The 21,792-nt window shown below is 39.1% G+C and overlaps 1 protein-coding gene across 5 annotated transcripts in view; it reads left to right on the forward strand.

The window, feature by feature from the left end:
• The first annotated feature begins 16,653 nt into the window (after nt 1-16,653).
• LOC114312019 (ATP-dependent caseinolytic protease/crotonase family protein) overlaps nt 16,654-21,792 on the forward strand; it is a 232,281-nt gene continuing 227,142 nt past the window's right edge. The window contains exons 1-7 of one of the 5 annotated variants that reach the window (XR_014344841.1): nt 16,655-16,793; nt 16,929-16,965; nt 17,272-17,539; nt 18,955-19,243; nt 19,361-19,386; nt 19,803-20,022; nt 20,184-20,970. Coding sequence is in view for 1 of the 5 variants with exons in the window: in XM_082895941.1 (XP_082752067.1) it covers nt 16,746-16,793 (48 nt within the window). In the remaining 4 variants the exon portion in view is untranslated. Of the gene's footprint in view, nt 16,794-16,879; nt 16,966-17,271; nt 17,540-18,954; nt 19,244-19,360; nt 20,023-20,183; nt 20,971-21,792 lie in introns of those variants that run through there. The other 4 variants (XR_014344842.1, XR_014344840.1, XR_014344843.1 and 1 more) reach the window with 4 other exon arrangements.

Consider the following 21,792-nt stretch of genomic DNA (forward strand, 5'->3'; position numbering starts at 1 on the left):
AAATTCTTGTGGGCCCTTCCAATACCTCAAAAGTTCCGGAACTTCTGGTGCGCGGGTGTGTAACAATCTGTTGGCTTCCAAAGCTAACCTTTTCCGACGTCATTGTGCTCGGGATGAGTTATGTCCTATCTGCAATCAGGAAACTGAAACAATGGAGCATTTGATTTGTGGTTGCGAATGGACGCGGGCGGTGTGGTTTGGGAGTAGCTTGGGCATTGCGACAAATCTGAGTCCTATTGTTTCGATTCAAAGATGGACCTGTGAAGTGTATCAGAATATCTCAATTCAGTCTGAGAGAGTGGATTATTTTTGTCAGGTAATTTGGTTGGCTTGGCATATATGGAAGTGTCGGAATGACATGGTTTTCAACCAGCAGCCCATCGACCCTCTCTCTGTCATATTTCGAGCAGCCAAGGACTCATGTGAATATGCTTCGGCACTACAGGCCTCTTATTCTACTCCCTCTCGGCTGAATTCCCATCGAACTTCGGATCGAGTGTGGATTCCTTCTCGGCAAGGCAGCTTCAAAGCAAACTGTGATGTTGTACTCAGGCCTGGAACCTCCAGAGCTTCAATGGCGGTGATTTTCCGTAACAGCAGTGGCTCGGTAGTGGAAGGAGCAGCTCGCTTTGAGGATGTAGGCTCAATTTTGCAGGGTGAAGCGTTGGCAATTCGTTGGGTATGGGTTGTTTGAGATGATCTAAATAAGTGTATTTTTTAACTTTTTATGAAATATGGATTGGGCATGGGTTGAGTTTAAAGTGATATGGTAGAAAGGTGACGTGATTTAAATAAGATGGTGTGACTTAAATAAGATAGTGATTTTTTGACTTTTTGAATTTTTTAGTTTATGCCAAACAATACCTAAATTAGGGTCATTTGACTGTGGCTTTTTTAGTTGGCTTTTTAATTTTTTTGGACTATTTTAGCCTGAAATTTTTTTGGTTGTTTATTTTTCTTATTTGAATTTTTTGACTTTTTGGCTTTAGAATGACAAATTGTAATTTTTGTCCTTTTGTAATTTTTTACTTTTTTTTTGTCATTTTGTAATTTTTTAACCTAGGATGATAACAAACGAGCACTTAATTACATCAATAGCAAACAAACAATTGTGACGAGCTTCTTGTTCAGTATAAAAAAGAATTTTGTGACGTGTTTCTTGTTCAGTATAAAAAAGAAGAAAAATGGGTGGAAGCACTAAAATGAGGGCATTAATGATGTGCCTTGTTTTTTTTTTTGATATTTTCAATGCATTAATGCTATTAGTTGTGCTTTTTTTAGTAGTATGAATCATTGTTGAAAAAATAATCTCCTAAAATGTATGCACTATGGGACAAACAATGGTGTGTGTGGTGTATTTATTTTAAGGGGAACTTACCAATAAGTCCCATATACAAAGTTCAAGACCTATCTAATCTCCAAACAAAACACTTGCACCAATTAGTCTTATATATTTTTAATTGTTACAAAAAAATCATTTTTTTTTTTAATTTACAGCCACTGTTACATCCTACTATCGTCAGACTTTTGTCGACGGTCACCGGAGACTCGTCGGAATGTTCAATATAACCAAGAAGTCGTTAGAGTATCGTCGGAAGTTCACCGGAGTGTTATGAACATTAATGGAAGTCGCCGGAATGTTCAGAACGTTCACTGGACGTTAAGAACATCATTAGAGACTCATCGGAATGTGCACAATATTGCCTGAAAAAAAGAAGAAGAATAAATGAAGAAATTAGAGTGAAAAAACATAACAAAATGTGCTAAATATTGATAAACTAAAAGAAAAAAAAAAATAGAACGACAAAAAACAACAACAATGGGAAAAAGATATGCTATTTTTTAATTTTTGTAAGGTTTAAGCAAATAATCTCCAATATTGATCAAACTGAAAAACAAGTTTTGAAACTGTAAAATGTTACAGTTTCAAAGAAAAAATCTATTAAGCATTTATCTTTATTAATCAAACTGAAAACATGTTATGAAACTGTAAAATTTTACAATTCTAAAGAATGTTATTAAACTGTAAAATTTTACAGTTTAATACCATGATTTATTCCAACACCAAAAAAATTTGAAACTGCAAAATTTTACAGTTTTCACTGCCTGTAACTAAAACTCAAAAACAATTTGTACAGAACTTGAAAATTTTCTCCATTAGAACAAAAAAAGAGAAGTGTATAACAGAGAAAATGTAAAAAAAATAAGAGATCGAAGGAGAGAGGATTGTACTCCGGCAACTATTTTTTGTTCAGATCTAGTCGGATCTGATGTAGATCTACTTATCTTCTTCATCTTCTTCGTCGGAAACATATCTTCTTTACCGTCAGTGAGGTAAGGAGTCGGCGGTCGGTGGTTGCTGGTTGTGTGGGTAAAAATCTGACCACGCTGCTTGCTTAGTGATCAACTGGAGAGCACAGGCAGAATAGATGGCTTTAGCAACCTGAAACAGAAAGAAAAGGCTCCGGCGGTGGTTCTTCCACCCGGGGACACTCCGACGATCAAGTCAGTATATTTCTCAAAGATAATCAAGTGCAAAACTTAACACTTAAAACATAAATTGCATACCTTAGACCCACGGGGGTGCCTCTCTTTTATAATATACTCAATCTAAGTCCTACTAGAAGTATGACTTCTATGAACTCCAATTTACTGCTTACTCTGGACTCTTTAAGAGATAAAGATGAACTCCCTTAAGAATTTTATCTAGGTTAAGTCCCCTCTTTATCCTAGGACTCTTGTCCCTTATCTGCTTATCTCGGATTCCGATATCTTCGGGGCTAACCTCGGCAACTCCGAGATCATCTCGGCTTAACTACCACGACACATGGCACCTCGGCTGACACGTCGGCGTCACCATGCCACGTGTTGGTATTCAGAAAATATATCCCCACAACTGCCCCCTAGGTTCTATTACCTCGACATTCTGAGGTGATGGAACCTATACCGACATTTCAACATTTCTTTTCTGAGTAATGGCTCAAAAACTGTTTGGCCGAGATAATCCTCTTTCAGCCGACGTGTTTTCTTCGGAGAACAAGGTTTCGAACGTACTTTCCCACGCGCATGAGCTGTCATGCATATCTAACCGTTCCTTTTCACGTGTTTTGTTTTCATTGGAGCGTGTCTGTGACGCGTCTGAAAGCTGTCTGTCATTTGTCTGCGCCGTCTGACGCCTGCGTTGCTCCAGGCGTAATAATTGCCCTAATTTTGCCGCCGTTTCAAATTTTTGACAAAACTCTTTTTTGCCTCTATTTTTCCTTCACTTTTTCATTCTGATTTCTTGCTCTTTCTCTCTCCGAAAGCTCTTTCTTCTTCGAATCTGCCATTGCTTCGATCTCTCTTCTGGAACTGTCCTTAATCTCCCATTCTTGTGAAGCTTTCTTTGCTGTTGCAACCGATTTCTGAGCTCGGCGAACATTGCCCCGGCTTCATTTGTTCTGGTAAGATCCTTTCCTTTCATTCTTAATTCTCTTTATGCGCTTTTATCATTACTGCTTTGTTGCTCGATTTCTTCCATATTTTGAACATTTGTACTGTTTCAATATTTTTCTTGCCATAATTCTTGACCTTTATCCCTTTGTATTCTTCGTGTTTCTGATAGTCCATCTTTGTTCTTGAATCTGAAACTTCGTCTTTGTTTTCTCTTTTTTGTATCTGTCCCAGATCTGTGCCTTCGATCTTGATCTTTATAGTTCTTAGGTTTGGGATTTGTGCGTAGAACCTTCAAATTTAGGGAAAACTGAAACAAGCCTTATCAGCCCTTTCCTAGGTCTTTGCCGAGGTTCTTATAACCCTTCTTAAAAACGCCCATCTTCTGAAACATATTTTAAGTTGACATAATGGGTATGTGGAGGCATAGGGTAAATACCCCAACAAAACTTGAATACTTTAGGCAGGAATTCTCTATCCCAGCCGATGTTCACCTTAAGCTAGCTGGGGATAATGATACCATCATGCCCACAGATCATACAATGCCTTTTCCTATAGTAGCTTTTACCGAATGTGGACTTCGGCTTCCACTTCACCCCCTTTTTCGTGACGTTCTTTATTTCTACAGGCTGAACCCCATGCAACTTACTATCAACTCATATAGGGTGATTAACGGTATTATAGCTTTAGCTAGGCAGGAGAATCTTAGAATCACCCTAGCCGACCTTCAGTGCTGCTATACCATGTGTCCCCTCAACCTGAAGGATAGGGGCTTCGTTTATTACCTTAAGCCGAGATCCACCCAGTTTAAAATCGTAGCCGACCTTCCAGACTCCAACAAGGGGGCTGGAGATGACTTTGTTATTGCGTCGGGAAATTGGGAATTTGGCCCAGACGAAGATGTCCACCTCTACCCTCTTCCTCGAACAATTTCAGAGGGCAAGGGTAAGAGCCCTGAGCCAACACTTAGTTGTTTTTATTTAAGTCTTTAATACTTTCTGTTACTGATGTCTGTTTTTTTTTTTTTTTTTTTTCTTGCAGATCTTCATCAGCCATCGAAAAACTTCCGCCAATCCTTCTTCCCAGGAATAGATCTGAAAAAACTCCTTGACCTTCCAGTCCACAAACGAAAAGCCCCACTGTTACTAAACTTCATCCCTACATATAAATCCACTTTGCCCGACATCCCAAAAAGGAAGAAAAAGAGTCTTTCTCCACCTACTGCTACAACTGTAACCGCTTCTTCATCCCGAACAGATCAAGGATCCACCTCTGACCCAGCCGATCTTCCATCAACTTCGGCCCCCTACTTAATACCAATTCCAGAACGTAAACGTCGACGAAGACTTGTAAAGACTGCCGAGATGGTTCGTCCAAGGCCTGTCGTTCAAGATCTTCTTGCCGACCTTCCAACTGACGCCGAAGCTGTACCAACGCAATCAATGCTCCCACCAAAGCCAAAGAGAGTTAAAAAGGCTCAGCCCAAGGCCAAGGCTACAAATGCCGAGGCTGAGGATGCTTTGCCTATTTCTAAACTGGCAGAAAGCAAAAAATCAACCTCTGCTACCACCAAGAGGTCTGCTGAGGGCCAACCCTCAGGGTCTACACAATCTAAGAGGCCAAGGTCATCGTCTGCGACGACCTCGGCGTCAAAGAAGCCCGACGTTCCATGGGCTCCTGAACTAACTCTGGAGGATAGGCCTATCATGGCCAGTGAAAGTGCCGACGATATTAACGTTGGTGTCGCCCTCAGCACTGCTCTTCTCCTTCCAAATGATTTGGAGCGAAATACTAAGCTTAGCGAGTATGAGAATTACGCTCTCATACTCCAACACTCCGTTCAAGTAAGTGTTCCTGTTTGCACTTGCGATTTTTCCTTCTGTTTCCTACTGAGAATATTTTCTAACACTTCTGTTTTTCCTTAGGCCATTCAGCATGCCCATTCATTTTCAATGCAATCTTTTGAAAACCGGCAAAGATTGGTTGATATGAAGAGGGAAGCATCTTCCATGAAGAAGGAGATCAGATCTCTTGAATCAAGGATGAAAAAATTGGAAGATCAGGCCGAGGCGACTACTAAGGCCGAAACTTTAGCTCTTGAGAAGGCCGAATCCGCTGAGGCTGTGAAAAAAGTTGCTGAGGCCGAGAAAAGAGATGCTGAGGCTAAGAAGGCCCAAGCGGAGAAAGAACTTCAGCAAACTCTGGCCACCAAAGAGGCCGACGAAAAGGCCTATGCCCAAGGCATGGCCGACGTCGCAGAGGACTACAAACTTCAAGTTAGGCAGGCATGCAACAGGGGATTTTCCCTTGGTTGGATGTCCCTGATAAAGAAGCTTGACCTTCCTGCTGATTTGCCATTGCGCCAGGCCGACGCTATTCCTTTACCATTTCTCCCACCTCCACCTATAGGCGAATCAGAGTCTGAGGCTGATGCTGAGGATGAAGATAAGGAGACCAATGAAGAAGCCTTGGTTAGAAAACCTAAGGATGCCGTCGAAGCCAAGTCCCCTCCTCCACCCGAGCAAGTTACGGACTTAACCTTGGATGAGGAGGGTGATGAGGTTGAGGAGGCAGCCCATGAAATTGTTGTTGAGCAGCTATCGTCCGATCTTCTTTTGGTAGAAAGAAGTGTTGAGAAAACATTAGCAGAGATTGATGCCCAGATACAAGCGGAAAAAGTGGCCGAGGAGGTTCTTCCAGAGTCGTCCGAGGTCCCAACCCCTGCAGCTGCTAGTACTGAAGAGTCTTGATAACGTCTTTTGTACTTTTTTCTTCTTTTTCTGCACTTTGTACTTTGTACTTTCTTTTAATTTCTAGACAATGAAAAACTCCTTCTTATGGCCGACGTAGCATTTTCAATATGTAACTGCAACTGCTCTTTCTATAGATGTTTTTTAATCTTGTGATGTTCTGTTGATTGCTTCTGCATAGTTATATACTTGGAAATTTTTGTATGCTTCTTCATGTTGCATCCTTTATGCAATCTTGTCGGGGTTACATACCTCGGGTATAACTACAAAAACTTTTACTTCGGCAAAATACTGACCTGCAATCTTGTAAATTGCTACAAATTTCAACAAGTGTTAACATATACTGTAGACTTTTCTAAGTGTTAAATAAATTTCAACAAGTGTTTAAACAATATACTTAGCCTTTACTTCAACTTGTAAGTTTCTGTATACCTCGGTTGGTGACCATATGTCGGCTTAACATAAACTTGTAAATTGCTAAAATTTCAACAAGTGTTAAGCATCTTCCTTAGGGTTTAAACAACCCACATATTGCGATGAGAACTTAAGCGATAACCTCGGCTTAATTTCAACTTGTAAATTGCTACAAATTTCAACACGTGAAGATAAGGAATCAGCTTAATTCCAACTTGTAAATTGCTACAAATTTCAACAAGTGAATTAAGGAATAACCTCGGTTTAACTTCAACTTGTAAATTGCTACAAATTTCAACAAGTGAAGATAAGGAATCAGCTTAATTCCAACTTGTAAATTGCTACAAATTTCAACAAGTGAATTAAGGAATAACCTCGGCTTAACTTCAACTTGTAAATTGCTACAAATTTCAACAAGTGAAGATAAGGAATCAGCTTAATTCCAACTTGTAAATTGCTACAAATTTCAACAAGTGAATTAAGGAATAACCTCGGCTTAACTTCAACTTGTAAATTGCTACAAATTTCAACAAGCGAAGATAAGGAATCAGCTTAATTCCAATTTGTAAATTGCTACAAATTTCAACAAGTGAATTAAGGAATAACCTCGGCTTAACTTCAACTTGTAAATTGCTACAAATTTCAACAAGCGAAGATAAGGAATCAGCTTAATTCCAACTTGTAAATTGCTACAAATTTCAACAAGTGAATTAAAGAATAATCTCGGCTTAACTTCAACTTGTAAATTGCTACAAATTTCAACAAGCGAAGATAAGGAATCAGCTTAATTCCAACTTGTAAATTGCTACAAATTTCAACAAGTGAATTAAGGAATAATCTCGGCTTTTTCTTTGCCCCCAATGTGAAACTGAGTTTGACTTGGGTTCACATTAATTATGTCTTCAATAAATATCAATGCATATCTTTCTTAATCATGTGTGTTGAAAGAATTCTGAAAGGACTTTATTGATGATATCGGCCAAAATATGATGTACATCTAATGATAGAAAAATTTCAAATTACAAGTATTCCAAGGTCTGGGCAGTGCTTTGCCCTCATTGTCCTCAAGCCGATATGCTCCATTGCCTAATATTGAAGTAATTCTGTAGGGTCCTTCCCAGTTTGGGCCAAGCTTGCCTTCCTTGGGGTCCTTCTTGTTTCCGACGACTTTTCTCAGGACTAGGTCGCCGACTTGAAAATCTCTTGGATTGACCTTCTTGTTGTAGGCTCTGGCAAGCTGTTGCTGGTATACTGCAAGCTGAATGACAGCTTTCTCTCTTCGTTCTTCCAATAAATCCAGATCTCGGGCTAAGAGTACGTCATTGGTGCCATTCTCTACTCCCTGGGTTCTGATCCCTGGGATGCCGATCTCCAATGGGATGACTGCTTCTGTGCCATAAGCCATGGCAAATGGGGATTCTCTTGTTGATCTCCTCGGCGTAGTCCGATATGCCCAAAGTACATTGGGCAATTCGTCTACCCATTTTCCTTTTGCTGCCTGCAGCCTTTTCTTTATTCCATCCAGAATTACTTTGTTGGATGCCTCTGCTTGCCCATTGCTTTGGGGAAAACTTGGTGTTGAGAAATAATTCTTGATCTTGAATTTTGCACAAAAGTTTTTGATGAGTTTGCTGTCAAACTGTGTTCCGTTGTCGGCAACTATTGCTCTTGGAATCCCAAATCTGGTGATAATGTTTTTCCATATAAAATTCTTGACGTCCACATCTCGAATTTTGGCAAGAGGTTCTGCCTCTATCCATTTTGTAAAGTAGTCTGTTGCTACCAGCAAGTATTTTCTCTGTCCAGTTGCCTGGGGCAATTGTCCAACCAGATCCATGCCCCATTGGGTAAACGGCCAAGGGCTGGATACTGGGTTTAGGTCAGCAGCTGGCTGATGTATCAAAGGTGCAAACCTTTGGCATTGTTCGCACTTCTTTACATAGGCTTCGGCATCCTTTTGCATGTAGGGCCACCAATACCCCTGGGTAATGGCCCTGTGGGCTAATGATCTGCCCCCAGCATGGCTTCCACAAATTCCTTCATGGATTTCGTAAAGAAAATCTTCAACCTGCAAAGGGTGTACGCACCTTAAAAGTGGTCCAGTGAAGGACCTTCTGTAGAGATGGCCTTCTGCTGTTAGGCTGAATCTGGCCGACTTCAGTCTGATTTTATGTGCTTCCTTATGGTTTTCTGGCAGCTTCCCCTCTTTTAGGAATGCAATGATTGCATCCATCCAGCTTGGTCCTAAGTCTACGCACATTGCTTCTTGTTCGGTGCTCTGCTTATCTATGCTCGGGGCCGACATGTAATCGATCATAATTGTCCTTGTTCTTCCAGTTTGAATTGAACTGGCCAGGTTAGCCAACGCGTCGGCGTGGGTGTTGTCATCTCGGCTAACTTGGAGTAATCTGCAGTTCTGAAATAGGGCTGCCAGTCGGATGACTTCCTTTGCATATGCCGACATTCTTTCGTCTCTGGCTGCAAATTCTCCTGTTGACTGGTTAACAATGAGTTGTGAATCACAAAAAACAATTACCTCGTCTGCCTCTGCTGCTGCTGCTAGCTTTAGCCCTGCAATTAATGCTTCATATTCTGCTTCATTGTTGGAGGCTTTGAACCCCAGATGGATGGACTGTTCTACTATTTCTCCATCTGGAGATATCAGCAGTACTCCTGCCCCTGCTCCCTGGCGGTTTGAACTTCCATCGACGAATAGTCTGAATGAATCGCCGATGTAGATGCTGCAGGGTCTGAGCTTCTCTTTTTCTTGCTTTTTTGTCTTTGGCTGGGATTCCTTTCGTTTGTTGGGACAATGCTCATCTTGGCTCGACGGAGCCCGATGTGTGATGACTTCAGGTGTGAGTTCTGCGACGAAGTCGGCCAAAACTTGGCCCTTTATTGCTGTTCTCGGCCTAAACTCCAGGTCAAACTGGCCCAGTGTTACTGCCCATTTTGCTATCCTTCCTGTTAAGTCTCCTTGTTACAACAAGGACTTCAGTGGGTGTTCTATTAGGACCACAATCTTGTGTGCCTGAAAGTAATGGCTCAATTTCTTTGAAGCCATTACTAAGGCTAGCATTAATTTTTCTAGTGGTAGGTATCTTGTTTCTGCGTCGGCCAAAGTTTTACTTACATAATAAACAGCCTTTTGTTCTCCTTTTTCCTCTCGGATTAGCACTGCACTGACTGCGTGTTCTGAGACTGCTAAGTACAAAAACAGTTCCTCCCCTGGTACTGGGTTGGAAAGAACCGGAGTTGTGGTCAAGTACTTTTTTAGGTCGGTTAAAGCGGCTTCACATTCCTCTGTCCATAGGAAGTCCGTGGGTTTTTTCACCAGGTTGAAGAAGGGTCTGCACTTATCTGAGCTTCTGCTGATGAATCTGTTTAGGGCTGCGGCTCTTCCAGTAAGCATTTGAACTTGCTTTGCCGATGTCGGGCTCTGTAAGTCCAGGATGGCCTTGATTTGGTCTGGGCTGGCCTCAATGCCCTTTCTTGTTACCAGATATCCTAAAAATTTACCTGATCCAACTCCAAAGGCGCATTTTGAGGCGTTGAGTCGGAGCCGATATCTTTTGAGTATGTGAAAGACCTCTTTTAGGTCGGCAAGATGACCCTTTGATTCCCTTGTCTTTACGACCATATCGTCGATGTAGAATTCTACTGTTTTGCCAATCAGGTGCTTAAACATCTTTGTTACTAACCTCTGATAGGTTGCTCCTGCGTTTTTTAACCCAAAAGGCATTACCTTGTAACAGTACAGGCCTTTAGGGGTGATGAACGCGGTTTTCTCCTCGTCTGGAGGGTACATGGCAATCTGCTGGTACCCTCTGTATGCATCCAAAAAACTCATCATTTCATGTCCTGAAGTGGCGTCTACCAGTTGGTCGATTTTGGGCAGAGGAAAGCTGTCTTTGGGGCAAACTTTGTTGAGGCTGGTAAAGTCTACACAAACCCTCCATTTGCCATTCTTCTTTTTTACTACTACTGTGTTGGACAGCCATGTTGGGTACTGAACTTCTCGGATGGCCCTGGCCTCCAGGAGTCTGTCTACCTCTTCTTCTACTGCTTCGACGTGCATCAACATCGGTCTTCTGGCTCGTTGAATCACAGGTTTTGCCGATCTGTCGACATTCAGTTTGTGGCAAGTGACCTCGGGGTCAATGCCTGGCATTTCATAAGGTGTCCAGGCGAACACCTCTATGTTTGCCCTTAAGAAATCTTCCAGTTCTTTCTCTTCTTTCCTAGCTAAGCCTGAGCCGAGAAGAAAGAAACGCTCTTCATCGTCCTCTTGGCCGAAAACTTTTTTTAGCGCCTCTTCGCTCTTTTCGGCTGGTTCCTTCCCGACGTCTTCTAGGACCTCCATGTCCTCATCTTCAACTTCTGCGTTCCTTGGCTCCCGTATACTACAGGTGGATTTCATTGCTGTTATGGAGCAATTTTTTGCTTGTAGTTGATCCCCTCTGACTTCTTCAATCCCATGCTCTGTTGGGAACCGTAGTAGTTGATGCAACGTTGAGGGAACTGCCCCCATTGCATGCAACCACGGCCTTCCCAAGATGATGTTGTATGGTGAGGGCGTGTCAATTACCAGGAATTCCGTCTGGATCTTCTTAGTGCCGGCTTGTACCTCCAAGCTTGTTGCACCCAGTGGCCATGTCGGCATTCCATTAAAGCCGACCATCGGGCCGCTGGATTGTTCTAAGTCATCAGGGTGAAAGCCTAGCTCCTTGTAACATCTGACATACATGATGTCACAGGAGCTGCCTTGATCTATTAGGATGCGTTTTACTTGGCACTCCCCAACCTGGAGGGATACTACCAAGGCATCATTATGTGGATGTTGGACCAATTCCAGGTCGGCTTCAGTAAAGGCTATCATCGGCCCTTGGCATTCTTCTGGCCGATGTCTCTTCTCCCCGACTTGGTAGATATGCTGTAAATGTCTTACCCTCTGGGTCTCTCCTCTGACTTCGTTTTCGTTGACCCTAGAGTGGATCACATTAACTACTCTCGGTCCTCTGCTGGTGGTAGTTGTGCTGGGGAAGGCGGTGCTGCTGGTGCTTGAGGCAACCTTGCCTGTTCTTCCCTGGTCCTGGCCTCATCGACCAGGTCCCTCAGAAGGCCTTGTCTTACCAGGTCCTCCAAGTGTGCTTTCAAGGCTCTGCAACCTTGAGTTGGGTGCCCTTCTTCATTGTGGTAGGCACAACGTCTACCAACGTTCCTTCCCATGAATTCCCCTGGTGCTCTTGCCGGAGCCCTGAAATAGGGTTGATTTCGAATCTGATCTAAGACTTTATGGATTGGGATCCAGAATACTGTTGTTACCGCCTATTTATTTCTCAACTCTGTTTCTTGTTTGGTCGGTCCATTGTTGCCTCGGCTTCGCTTCGGCGAGCCGTTTCCCTTTTCTTGTTTTATCTCTTTGTTTTCCGATGTATCTTCTTCGGCTCTGGCATACTTCTCGATTCTTGCCATGAGTTCTTCCATGTTTTTTGGCAATATTTTTGCCAAAGACTTCCGTAGCGGGCAGTCATCTTTCAGGTCGTTCTTGAAAGACACGACCGCTACCTCTTGGTTGCATTCGGGTATTCGGTTGAACACCTCGTAGTACCTCTTCGCATAGGCCCTAAGGCCTTCTTCCTTGGTGATTCTTAGAGCCATCAAAGCATCAACCCTCAGGGGTTGCAGCTTGTTGGTCACGAACCTGGCCACAAACATCTCGGCCAGGCCTTCCCATGTCTTTATGCTTCCCTTTGGTAATTTATGGAACCAATCAGATGTAATTTCCCCAAAGGATGAGGGGAATACTTTGCAGAGCAACGGCTCGTTCCCGCTATATAACGCCATTGAATTCAAGTATAGTCCAACATGAAAGTTTGGATCTGACTTGCCATCATAAATTTGGAACCTCGGCATGCTGAATCTCTTTGGTGGTTCGAATTTGTCCAGTTCCACCGAGAAGGCTGTCTTCGGTTTTACTGGGGAGTTTACCTCGGCTTCAGCATTCTGCTGCCTCCTTTTGAGGTAGTCCCTCAGGTCTTCTTTGCTCCTCCCTGGAGCTCGACTGTCTTTGGATTTTAGTCTTTTTGGTACACTGCTTTCGGCCTCATGGTGGGTCCGTTTGGATCTTTCTTCATGGGTTGTGTCAAAGTAGAGTACTTGCCCCTGAACATGTCGATGTTCTTTGGGCTCTGGATTCTTCATGTGGTGCGTCCTTCGGGACTCTTCTTGCCTCGGTTTTTCCCGTCCGACTTCCTTGGAAGGCCGGTGAGAATGCCTTCCGCTCTTGGTATGCTGAGGGATCTCGGGGATTGTTTTTCTTCCGCCCTTCTGGGTGTTGGTTGCTGGCATCGGTGTATCTTGCAGCGGGTATGGTGGCTGCATAACGTTATTCTGCATCATGAAGTTGACGACTGACTGAAGGTCTGTCAACTTGTTCGCCAATTCTTTCACTTCCTCATCCCTCCGTAGGCACCTGTCCCTCCATACCTGGAGGTTATCTTCATTGTAGTACTTTCCTTGGTTTGTCCTTTTTGACGTGTCGCCTTCCGGGATGACGTCGTTCTCTCTGTGACCCTGGTCGCGGGCTTCTGTATTGTGGTTGTCTCCTTCAATGTCAAGGTCAATTGGTCTGCCACTCCCAGCGGGAGCGTCATCCCCAATATTTTCCTGCTGTCCGTTACTGGCCATCTATTCTTCCTTCGTTCCCACAGACGGCGCCAAATTGTGTGGGTAAAAATCTGACCACACTGCTTGCTTAGTGATCAACTGGAGAGCACAGGCAGAATAGATGGCTTTAGCAACCTAAAACAGAAAGAAAAGGCTCCGGCGGTGGTTCTTCCACCCGGGGATACTCCGACGATCAAGTCAGTATATTTCTCAAAGATAATCAAGTGCAAAACTTAACACTTAAAACATAAATTGCATACCTTAGACCCACGGGGGTGCCTCTCTTTTATAATATACTCAATCTAAGTCCTACTAGAAGTATGACTTCTATGAACTCCAATTTACTGCTTACTCTGGACTCTTTAAGAGATAAAGATGAACTCCCTTAAGAATTTTATCTAGGTTAAGTCCCCTCTTTATCCTAGGACTCTTGTCCCTTATCTGCTTATCTCGGATTCCGATATCTTCGGGGCTAACCTCGGCAACTCCGAGATTATCTCGGCTTAACTACCACGACACATGGCACCTCGGCTGACACGTCGGCGTCACCATGCCACGTGTTGGTATTTAGAAAATATATCCCCACACTGGTGAATCCCAATCGATGGTAGTCGTTGGTCGTTGGTGACTATATATCAGAAAGAAAAAGAGAAAGAGAAGAAGCAAGATATGGTTACCCGTCAACGATTGCCGGAAATCACAAAGAGAAGAAGAAAGGCATAGAAGAAGAAAGACAAAGATGAAGAATAACGTTACTGAACTTTTGGGTATAAACAAAAAGTTATGGGATTAAATAGACTACACGTTTTTCAAAGAAGACTTCTCAGTAATTTTCTCTTATTTTATTTTATTGGCATAAAGGGTTATTTTGGAAAGGTGATTATTCAATTTTTAATTTATTTTGGGTTACATTATCTCTCACATTTTTTACATAATTTTTTTTTTAAAAAAATAAAAAAACTAAAAATGTCAACTTTTAATAATTTTTTTCAAAATAACTCAAAGTAAAGTAATGCCGAAACGTAGTATAAAACTACACAAGTCCTGGCCAAAATAAAAAAACATAAAACTAATAAATAGAAAGTCTAGAAGAAAATAAACGTTATTTTGAAATATTAAAAATCCTAAGAATATAATTTAATTTGTAAAAAAATCATATGCCCAATATTTTTTTTTCAATAAAAAAACAAATGGCATTACTTTGGGTCAAACCTTGTGGATGTATGGCCATCTTTACTCCTTAGTCAAACTCAAGTAAAAAATTAAGGGCAAATTACATATACCTCCTTCGAAGTTTAGTTAAATTACAGATATTCTCTTGAGGTTTCGAAAATTACAGATACCTTCCTGAGGTTTATATTTTCATAACAAATTATCCCATGAGGTTTATATTTTCATAACAATTTACCCCCTAATTTGTTATGCAAATAGTACCTTCAGGGGGGTATCTGTAATTTCTCAAACCTCAGAGGGTATCTATAATTTTGCTAAACCTTGAGGGAGATATATGTAATTTGTCCAAAAATTAAATAAAAATTTTATTTAATATCAACTGCTCTAATAAATACACCTCAACATTTAAATATAAATTTGAGTAAAAAGGTCACGATTGGCAGAGTATTAAATTTGAGTAATTTTTTTAATAAAACTCAAATTGATATAAGTTTGGGTCAAACAAATGTGTTTTGAGTGATTTTTATACAAATTTATAATTGTTTTAGAAATTAATTATTTTAATTAAATTTTTATAAAAAGACGTGCATAAAAATAAAACAAAATTTTATTTTTTTATAGTGATTTTTTTACTTTTTTTTTTTTTTTTTTAGCCAATTACCAAAACGAGGCTTACACTTGATATAGTTTTAAGTTGAGGATAAGGTTGTGTTTGGTTTATAGATTCAGATAAAAATTTGAAAAGAGAAAGAAAAAATATGAGTCAAATGTGAATAAAATAGAATTACATTTCAATCACTTTTTTCTTTTCACTTCCTAAATTTCTATCTAAATCTATAAATAAAATACAGTTGAAGTGTCATATTATGATATGCAAGAGGTCCAAGTATAATTACCAATAATTACAAGAGGCTAAATTTTAGGAGAAATCACTGATGAGTGGAACAGGAAAAATTTATTTACAAATAAGTGAAGAAATTTATAATTTTAATTATTAATATTTATAATATTTATCATTTTTTTTGTAAATAAAAATAATTAGCTTTCACTGATCAGTGATTTCCCCTCAATTTTATGAGAAATTACATATAGGTGGGAAAAGAAAAAAAAAAAAAAAAATACCAATACATGTATGGGTGCAAGTAACATGCAACCCCACAACTTTTCATTTGCATTCCACTATAAATACACTTACATCTTTCATATATTTGTAATTTTTTTCTCCTGTCACTTGGATGTAGTTCTACCCAATTTTATCCAAAATATGCTTTCTCTAAAAATATAGGATACTAACATGTAATTTACACTTTCTTTCCTCCCACTATTGAAGTTTCAAAGGTGCTTTTGCCGCCAACAATACTCGTGAGATTTGAAAAATTATACAAAAACCTCTCATTAGGGTGGGCGCAGGTCGGTTGTGACCACGGAATTTCTAATTTGTCATCCGTCCGTTAGATTAACGGATTGGAGAAAATCAATCCACATCCGTTCTCCAATCCGGCGAATGCGGATTGAGCGGATTGGCGATTTGGCGGATGGATGAGAATCGGTTTAGCGGTTTAAAATTTTATAAATTTTCAACATAGTTCAACTTGTGCATTTCCTCAAAAAAAAAAATGTATTACAGTCAATGGCTTAAAAAAGTATTACAATTACTGCATGTCTCATTCAAAGAAAGAAAGTTTGAAACTTTATCCACATAAAGTATTACAATATGTGGTTATTCAAATATAAAAACAATTCAAACCACAAAAACCATGAACAGAGCAATAGTTGAGATTCTATATCTCTGTATTGTTACATTTATATATGTTTTGAAAACTAAAATCAACCAGCATATTTCATATTTTCTATTTATTACTTTTAGAGTTAGATTTAAAAACAAAAAAATATAGATAAATAATACGTTTATTTTTTTCAATTCAAAAAATATATTCAAATTGAAAAATTTTTTTCAACAAAATATTTGAACTCTTTTTCAATTGAAAACACAAACAAAATATTTAAATAAATTGAAAACACAAAATCTTATAAATTACTAAGGGTACTAGCGGTTTGACGATTCGGTTGCGGTCAAAGGAACCTCAAATCCGCTATCCGTTTGCCAAATTGACGAATTAAAGAAAATCAATCCACAACCGTCCACTCTTCATCACGTATTCGTTCAAAATGCGACAGACCGGTCCGATTCGATCCACTTTGACGGATCCATATATCCATTGCCCACCCCTACCTCTCATCGTTCTATGAAACCCTGGAGAGAGAGACAACAAATGCTGCGAGAGAAAATTCGTTTACACAGAGAGAATGATGGCTAAACATTCAAACCCAGATTCCCATTCTTCACATTCTCAGGTAATTTTATTAATTTTTCCTTCTGTTTGGTTGCCTAGAAACGAAAATCCTTTGGATGTTCCAAGTTTGCCTTTCCTTTTTCTCAGCAACCAAACAGAGCATTGAAACTTATAACAAAAAGGCTATCGTTTGCAGGTTCTGGGTACTGCGAGCTCGCTTTCATTTCCTTCTGGTACGTGTTTCTTCTTTCAAAAGACGACTTAGGTCGTGTTTAGATCATAAATTTGGGATTGAGATTTGGAAAAAGATACGTAAAATATAGTTATATTTCACCCACCTTTTCTCTTTTCAAATCTTTACCCAAATCCATGTTTCAAACACAGCCTTGGGTTTATACTGAATTATAAACCCTGTTTGTTTGATCAGAAAACCTAAAGAAAATAAAGGTGAAATCTTGGGATTATATTGATAAGTTTCTTCAGCTTTTTTTCCTGCTAAAAAATTTCGAGTTTGATTCCTTTGCCTTTTGGTTTATTAGAGCCTCCTGACATCAGAAATAGGTTCTCAAGCTATGTGTATGAGTCTCCGGAATTCAATACAGGCGATGATTTCGAAGGCTATCCTTTTAGAAGAAGTGAATTTGTGGAAGAGGGGTTTAACTGTGAAGAGAAGAGAATTTGGGGGTATTTAGGAAAATTAGAAACAAGGATGAATTTGTTCTTGGTGAGAAAACAGCTCCAATTGGGTTTGTGAGATCTAACGACACTGCTGAATGTTATAATCAGGGAAACAAGAACGCGAGTCAGGTACTCTTCTTGATCAGCTACTCCCCCCCATTTATGACTTTGTTTTTTTGAGTTGAAAATTTTCAGTATGTTTCAATTAGTTTTTGTGATGATCAGTCTAATTTAAGGAATTTGGCTGGCATTTGATTAGATTATATGTGATTCAATTGTCCTAAGATTATGGATGTGCTAAAAATGTTGGCCACATTTGTAGTTATGAGGATTTGAATTAATTGTTGTTTAGGTTTTCACCTCTATTATTCTACTCTTGGTTTCTCATTTGTCTGCACAACCAATATATTTGGGCTAATTTAAGGTTCTTTAAACTCATTATTATGTGAGAGGCTGAGAGTTTCATGGTTTGAGACCTCAAAAGTAGCCATCTTTAATTTACATGCACCTTCAGCTGTGGATGTTGTCTTGAAGCCAAAGATTGTATATTTTGCTTCTTTGGCACCCTTTTTTTTTTTTTTATTATTTATTATTTATTTATATATATTTTTTATTTAACTTAGAATTGTGATCTTATTATCTCACAAGCTCACACCAAATTGTATACTTTTTTTTTCTCCTTCCTAATTTGTTTTCTTTTAAATTACGTTCATCATGAGATATGTCCAAAGCTCACATGAAATTACAAGAATATCATGACCTTGTTGAGGCCAGGGGATTACCGGTGTTTGTGAGAAATGTACATTGCCTTCAATTTGAATGCAATTAGGTATTTAAAAGATTTAGATCATCGGTCAATGCTGAACAGATAATAGAAGCTTACCAAACTCCCTCTTTTTCTTGTTAAGTTTTTGCACGCATTGAAGCAACTCGGCTGTATTTATTTATTACTTGGGTAATTGGAAAATGTATGATATCTCTAACCCTCTTAGTTATTATTTAGTCTTACCAACCAGATGCAGAACACTACAACTTATACACCCCCCAACCTTGTGATTTTCTCTCATTAATAGCTTCATTCTCGGTCATCAGCTCTTTCTTTTTCTACAATAATCAATCTTCTGACTACTGTGGCATTTATTTTCTATTTGCTTAATATGAAAGCTTAAGAAATGAAAACTCAGTACCTTATATTAATGTGTCTGTTGTGAGATTCGAAACTTCAGTAAATACAAAATTTTATTTTCTTCCCATGCTATTTGTACAAAAGTGAGCTTTAAAGTTTCAAAACCTCCCACTTTCTTCAGGTTTGCATCAACTCTTCCAGAAATTCTTTCAAGTTCCATATAAGCCTCATTTGGTCCCCGAGAAATTGCAGGAAAAGAAGAAAAAAAGAAATTTGGAATCTTATCTTAAGTTGAGCTTGGAATGGCTGTTTAAGATTCCAAGTTATCCTTTCTTCTTTTATTTTACATGACAAAATAATAAGGGATTAATCAGTCTTAACAAATTTTAAATTGTGACTGTAATTTTTACTCTTCCAGAGCCCCCAGACATTACAAGATGGTTTTCAAGCTATGCGTATGAATCTCCAGTATTGGATACGAGTGATGATTTCAAAGGTTCTATTTTTACAGAAAGTGAATGTGACAGGGTGGGGTGTAATGCTGAAAACTGCAGCAAAGAAAAAGGAGAGAATTTGATGGACTTTAGAAGAATTACTAAAAGGGATCATCTATTGGCTGCTGATGAGAAGATATCTTCAAATGGCATTATTAATGTAACAGCTCTGATAGGGATAACGAGTATGATCACCGCCGGTATAATAGCAAGGTACTCTAGTTCATCTTTTTTGTAGTTTTTTTTGTTCTCAGTATTTTCATTGTTGTTTATAGCTAGAAAAAATTCTGAAACAACTAATGGCAAAATCACAACTCTTAATTGTTTCAGGAATTTAAATTTTGAAACTTGAACAGGTAACTGCAACCTTACCACTGTCTATTGCTTCTGAGTTTTAGGCTATGGTTTGTTTATGTGGTTTAACTCAGTTGCACTTGTCTTGTAAGAGCATCTCCAATGCTTCATCAAAATTTTCATCAAATTTGATGAAAATGTACTCCAACGGTTTTCATTAATTCGGCCGGTCATCCAGCCAGTTGTCTTGTTGGTCGTCCGGTGAAGAGTAAAAAATTCCTAATTCATCCTAAAATTCAATTGTTCGGAAGGATGTCCGGCCCAACAGCTACTTACAAATTTGAGGAAAGGATAAAGCTCTTTTGATTGGATGAAAAAAGTTACTCTCTCTTCATTTGATATCTATTTGAAGAAACGATTGGAGTTGGGTTTTCTCCCTTTTTTCATCAAATTTGAATTTGATATCTGATTTGATTAGGATTAGAGATGGCCTAAGGAGAAAAATTAAGAGTGAAGCGAACGGAGTAGAGAAGGAAAGTAGATCCTCAGGGAAGGGAAGATGGATTCCTCACTTGTCACTTCTGTTTGGTTGAGTAGGAAGGAAAGGAAAAGAGCATTGCTCTCTCTCTCTCTCTCACAACAAACATTCTGGACTCGAATTGTTACGGCTATAAACAACTAATTGAGAATTGTTGAAGGTAACTTACTTGTTAGATAATTGATCATTGGCAGAAGCTAATTCTTCCGCAATCAGAAATGCTCACAATTTTGGAAAAGCGTTCCTTTTAACAAAGATGTTGAAGGAAACAAAATGTTTGTTGTTTGTAGTTAACATTTGTTTATTCTTTGTAACTTTCAGGACATCAACGCTGTCGAAGGGAACAAAATGTCATCTATGAATGGCTTGCCTGTCAAAATGATTTCTGGACAAGTATTGGAAGGAAAACCAACAAGAAAACATAATGTTGATTCAGCCCAAAATGTTGAAAAATCAAGCTTAGATGGTCAAGGAGAGAACAGAGGAGCAGATATCATGTCATTGAATACCAATAGAAGTTCAGGCACGAACAACAGTTCATCTCAGAAAATGTTGACTCATTCGAGGGATTCTGTAGATAAGAAACCTGCTCAGACAGAAAAACATGGGGTTTTAGCACGGGTTTTGGATTTGATTAAAGTGAATGGAAATTCAACAAGAAAACCAACTTGTGGAAGCAACGACAAAGAAAATGATGGAAATATGTTTGCAGAAAATGGTTTCATTTCAACGAGGAATAACAGAAGAGCAAGGCCAAATAATGACAGTTCTTTGAAAAGGTCAATGGAGGTTCAATTTGATCGGTTGAGAGGTAAAGTGACAGATTCATCAGTTGTTGACAAGGAAGCTATTCGAAGAAGAAAGCCATTATCAGAAACAACCAATTTCCAAAACACTGATGTTTCTTCGGGGATCACTGGAAAATGGAATTGTCTCCAGAAGAGTAAGCCGAATCTTGGACCTCATTTGTGTCGGACAATCTTCACTGTAATTGATTAATTCTGTTTGTGTACTTAACAACAAACAGAATAACAAAGAAATAAAGGAAATGAGAGAAATTTGTGTGATTACAAAAATCAAACTAAAAATAGAAATAAATAAATAAAAACAGATATTATTTTGTTATAAAAATAAAATTAAAATTAAAATCTGATTTAAATAAATAAATAAAATAGAATAATAAATTAAACAATTTGATTAATTTTTTTGAATAATCATCTGATCAAGTCTAGTGTTTGACACTGTGTTCTTAAGACAGATTTGTACTCTCTACGGTGTTTTCAGAATATGGACGTCTATATCTCAGGATGAAATGATCTACAACAATATATGCAGCACTGCAATATATTTGTACAACGAACACACTAAGTGTTTTGTACTCTCTTTCACAAGAAAATAATGGAGCAAAATGAAGAATAAATTTGCAGAGCTATTAAGAACGAAAATTCTGAATATGTTAAACATTAAATGAGGCTGTCCTATTTATAGATGGATTGGTGGCTGCAGGTTTTGAATTAAACAAGTGCAAACCTGTTTGAACAGGTACGAAACTTGTTTGGTTGTGAATTTAAACAGATTTGAATCTGTTGGGTTCACAATTCAAACAGATAAAAACAGGAAGGGTCCTGTTTGGGTGTACATTAAAATCGGACCAGCTTATTTCTGGAATTAATTTGAATTTTGTATTTTATTTTACCAAAAAATAAAATAAAATTCAAATCTTTTTTGACCTAAAAAGATAGGTATTGGGCCGGACAAGCCCATCCCCGACCGACCGGACGGACGGCGACGGCGGGCGCGTGCGTGTGTAGTGATTTTTGGATCCAATAGGTCTAGTCTATTTTGCCCATAATCTCTCTCTCTAAAATACTTGGGTACCTTTTGGGGCACACCTCAAGTTCCAATCCCATGTCTTATAAATCCATTCAAA

Source organism: Camellia sinensis, chromosome 11, assembly GCF_055761805.1.
Source record: "Camellia sinensis isolate YWXY chromosome 11, ASM5576180v1, whole genome shotgun sequence".
Taxonomy (NCBI): Eukaryota; Viridiplantae; Streptophyta; class Magnoliopsida; order Ericales; family Theaceae; genus Camellia; species Camellia sinensis.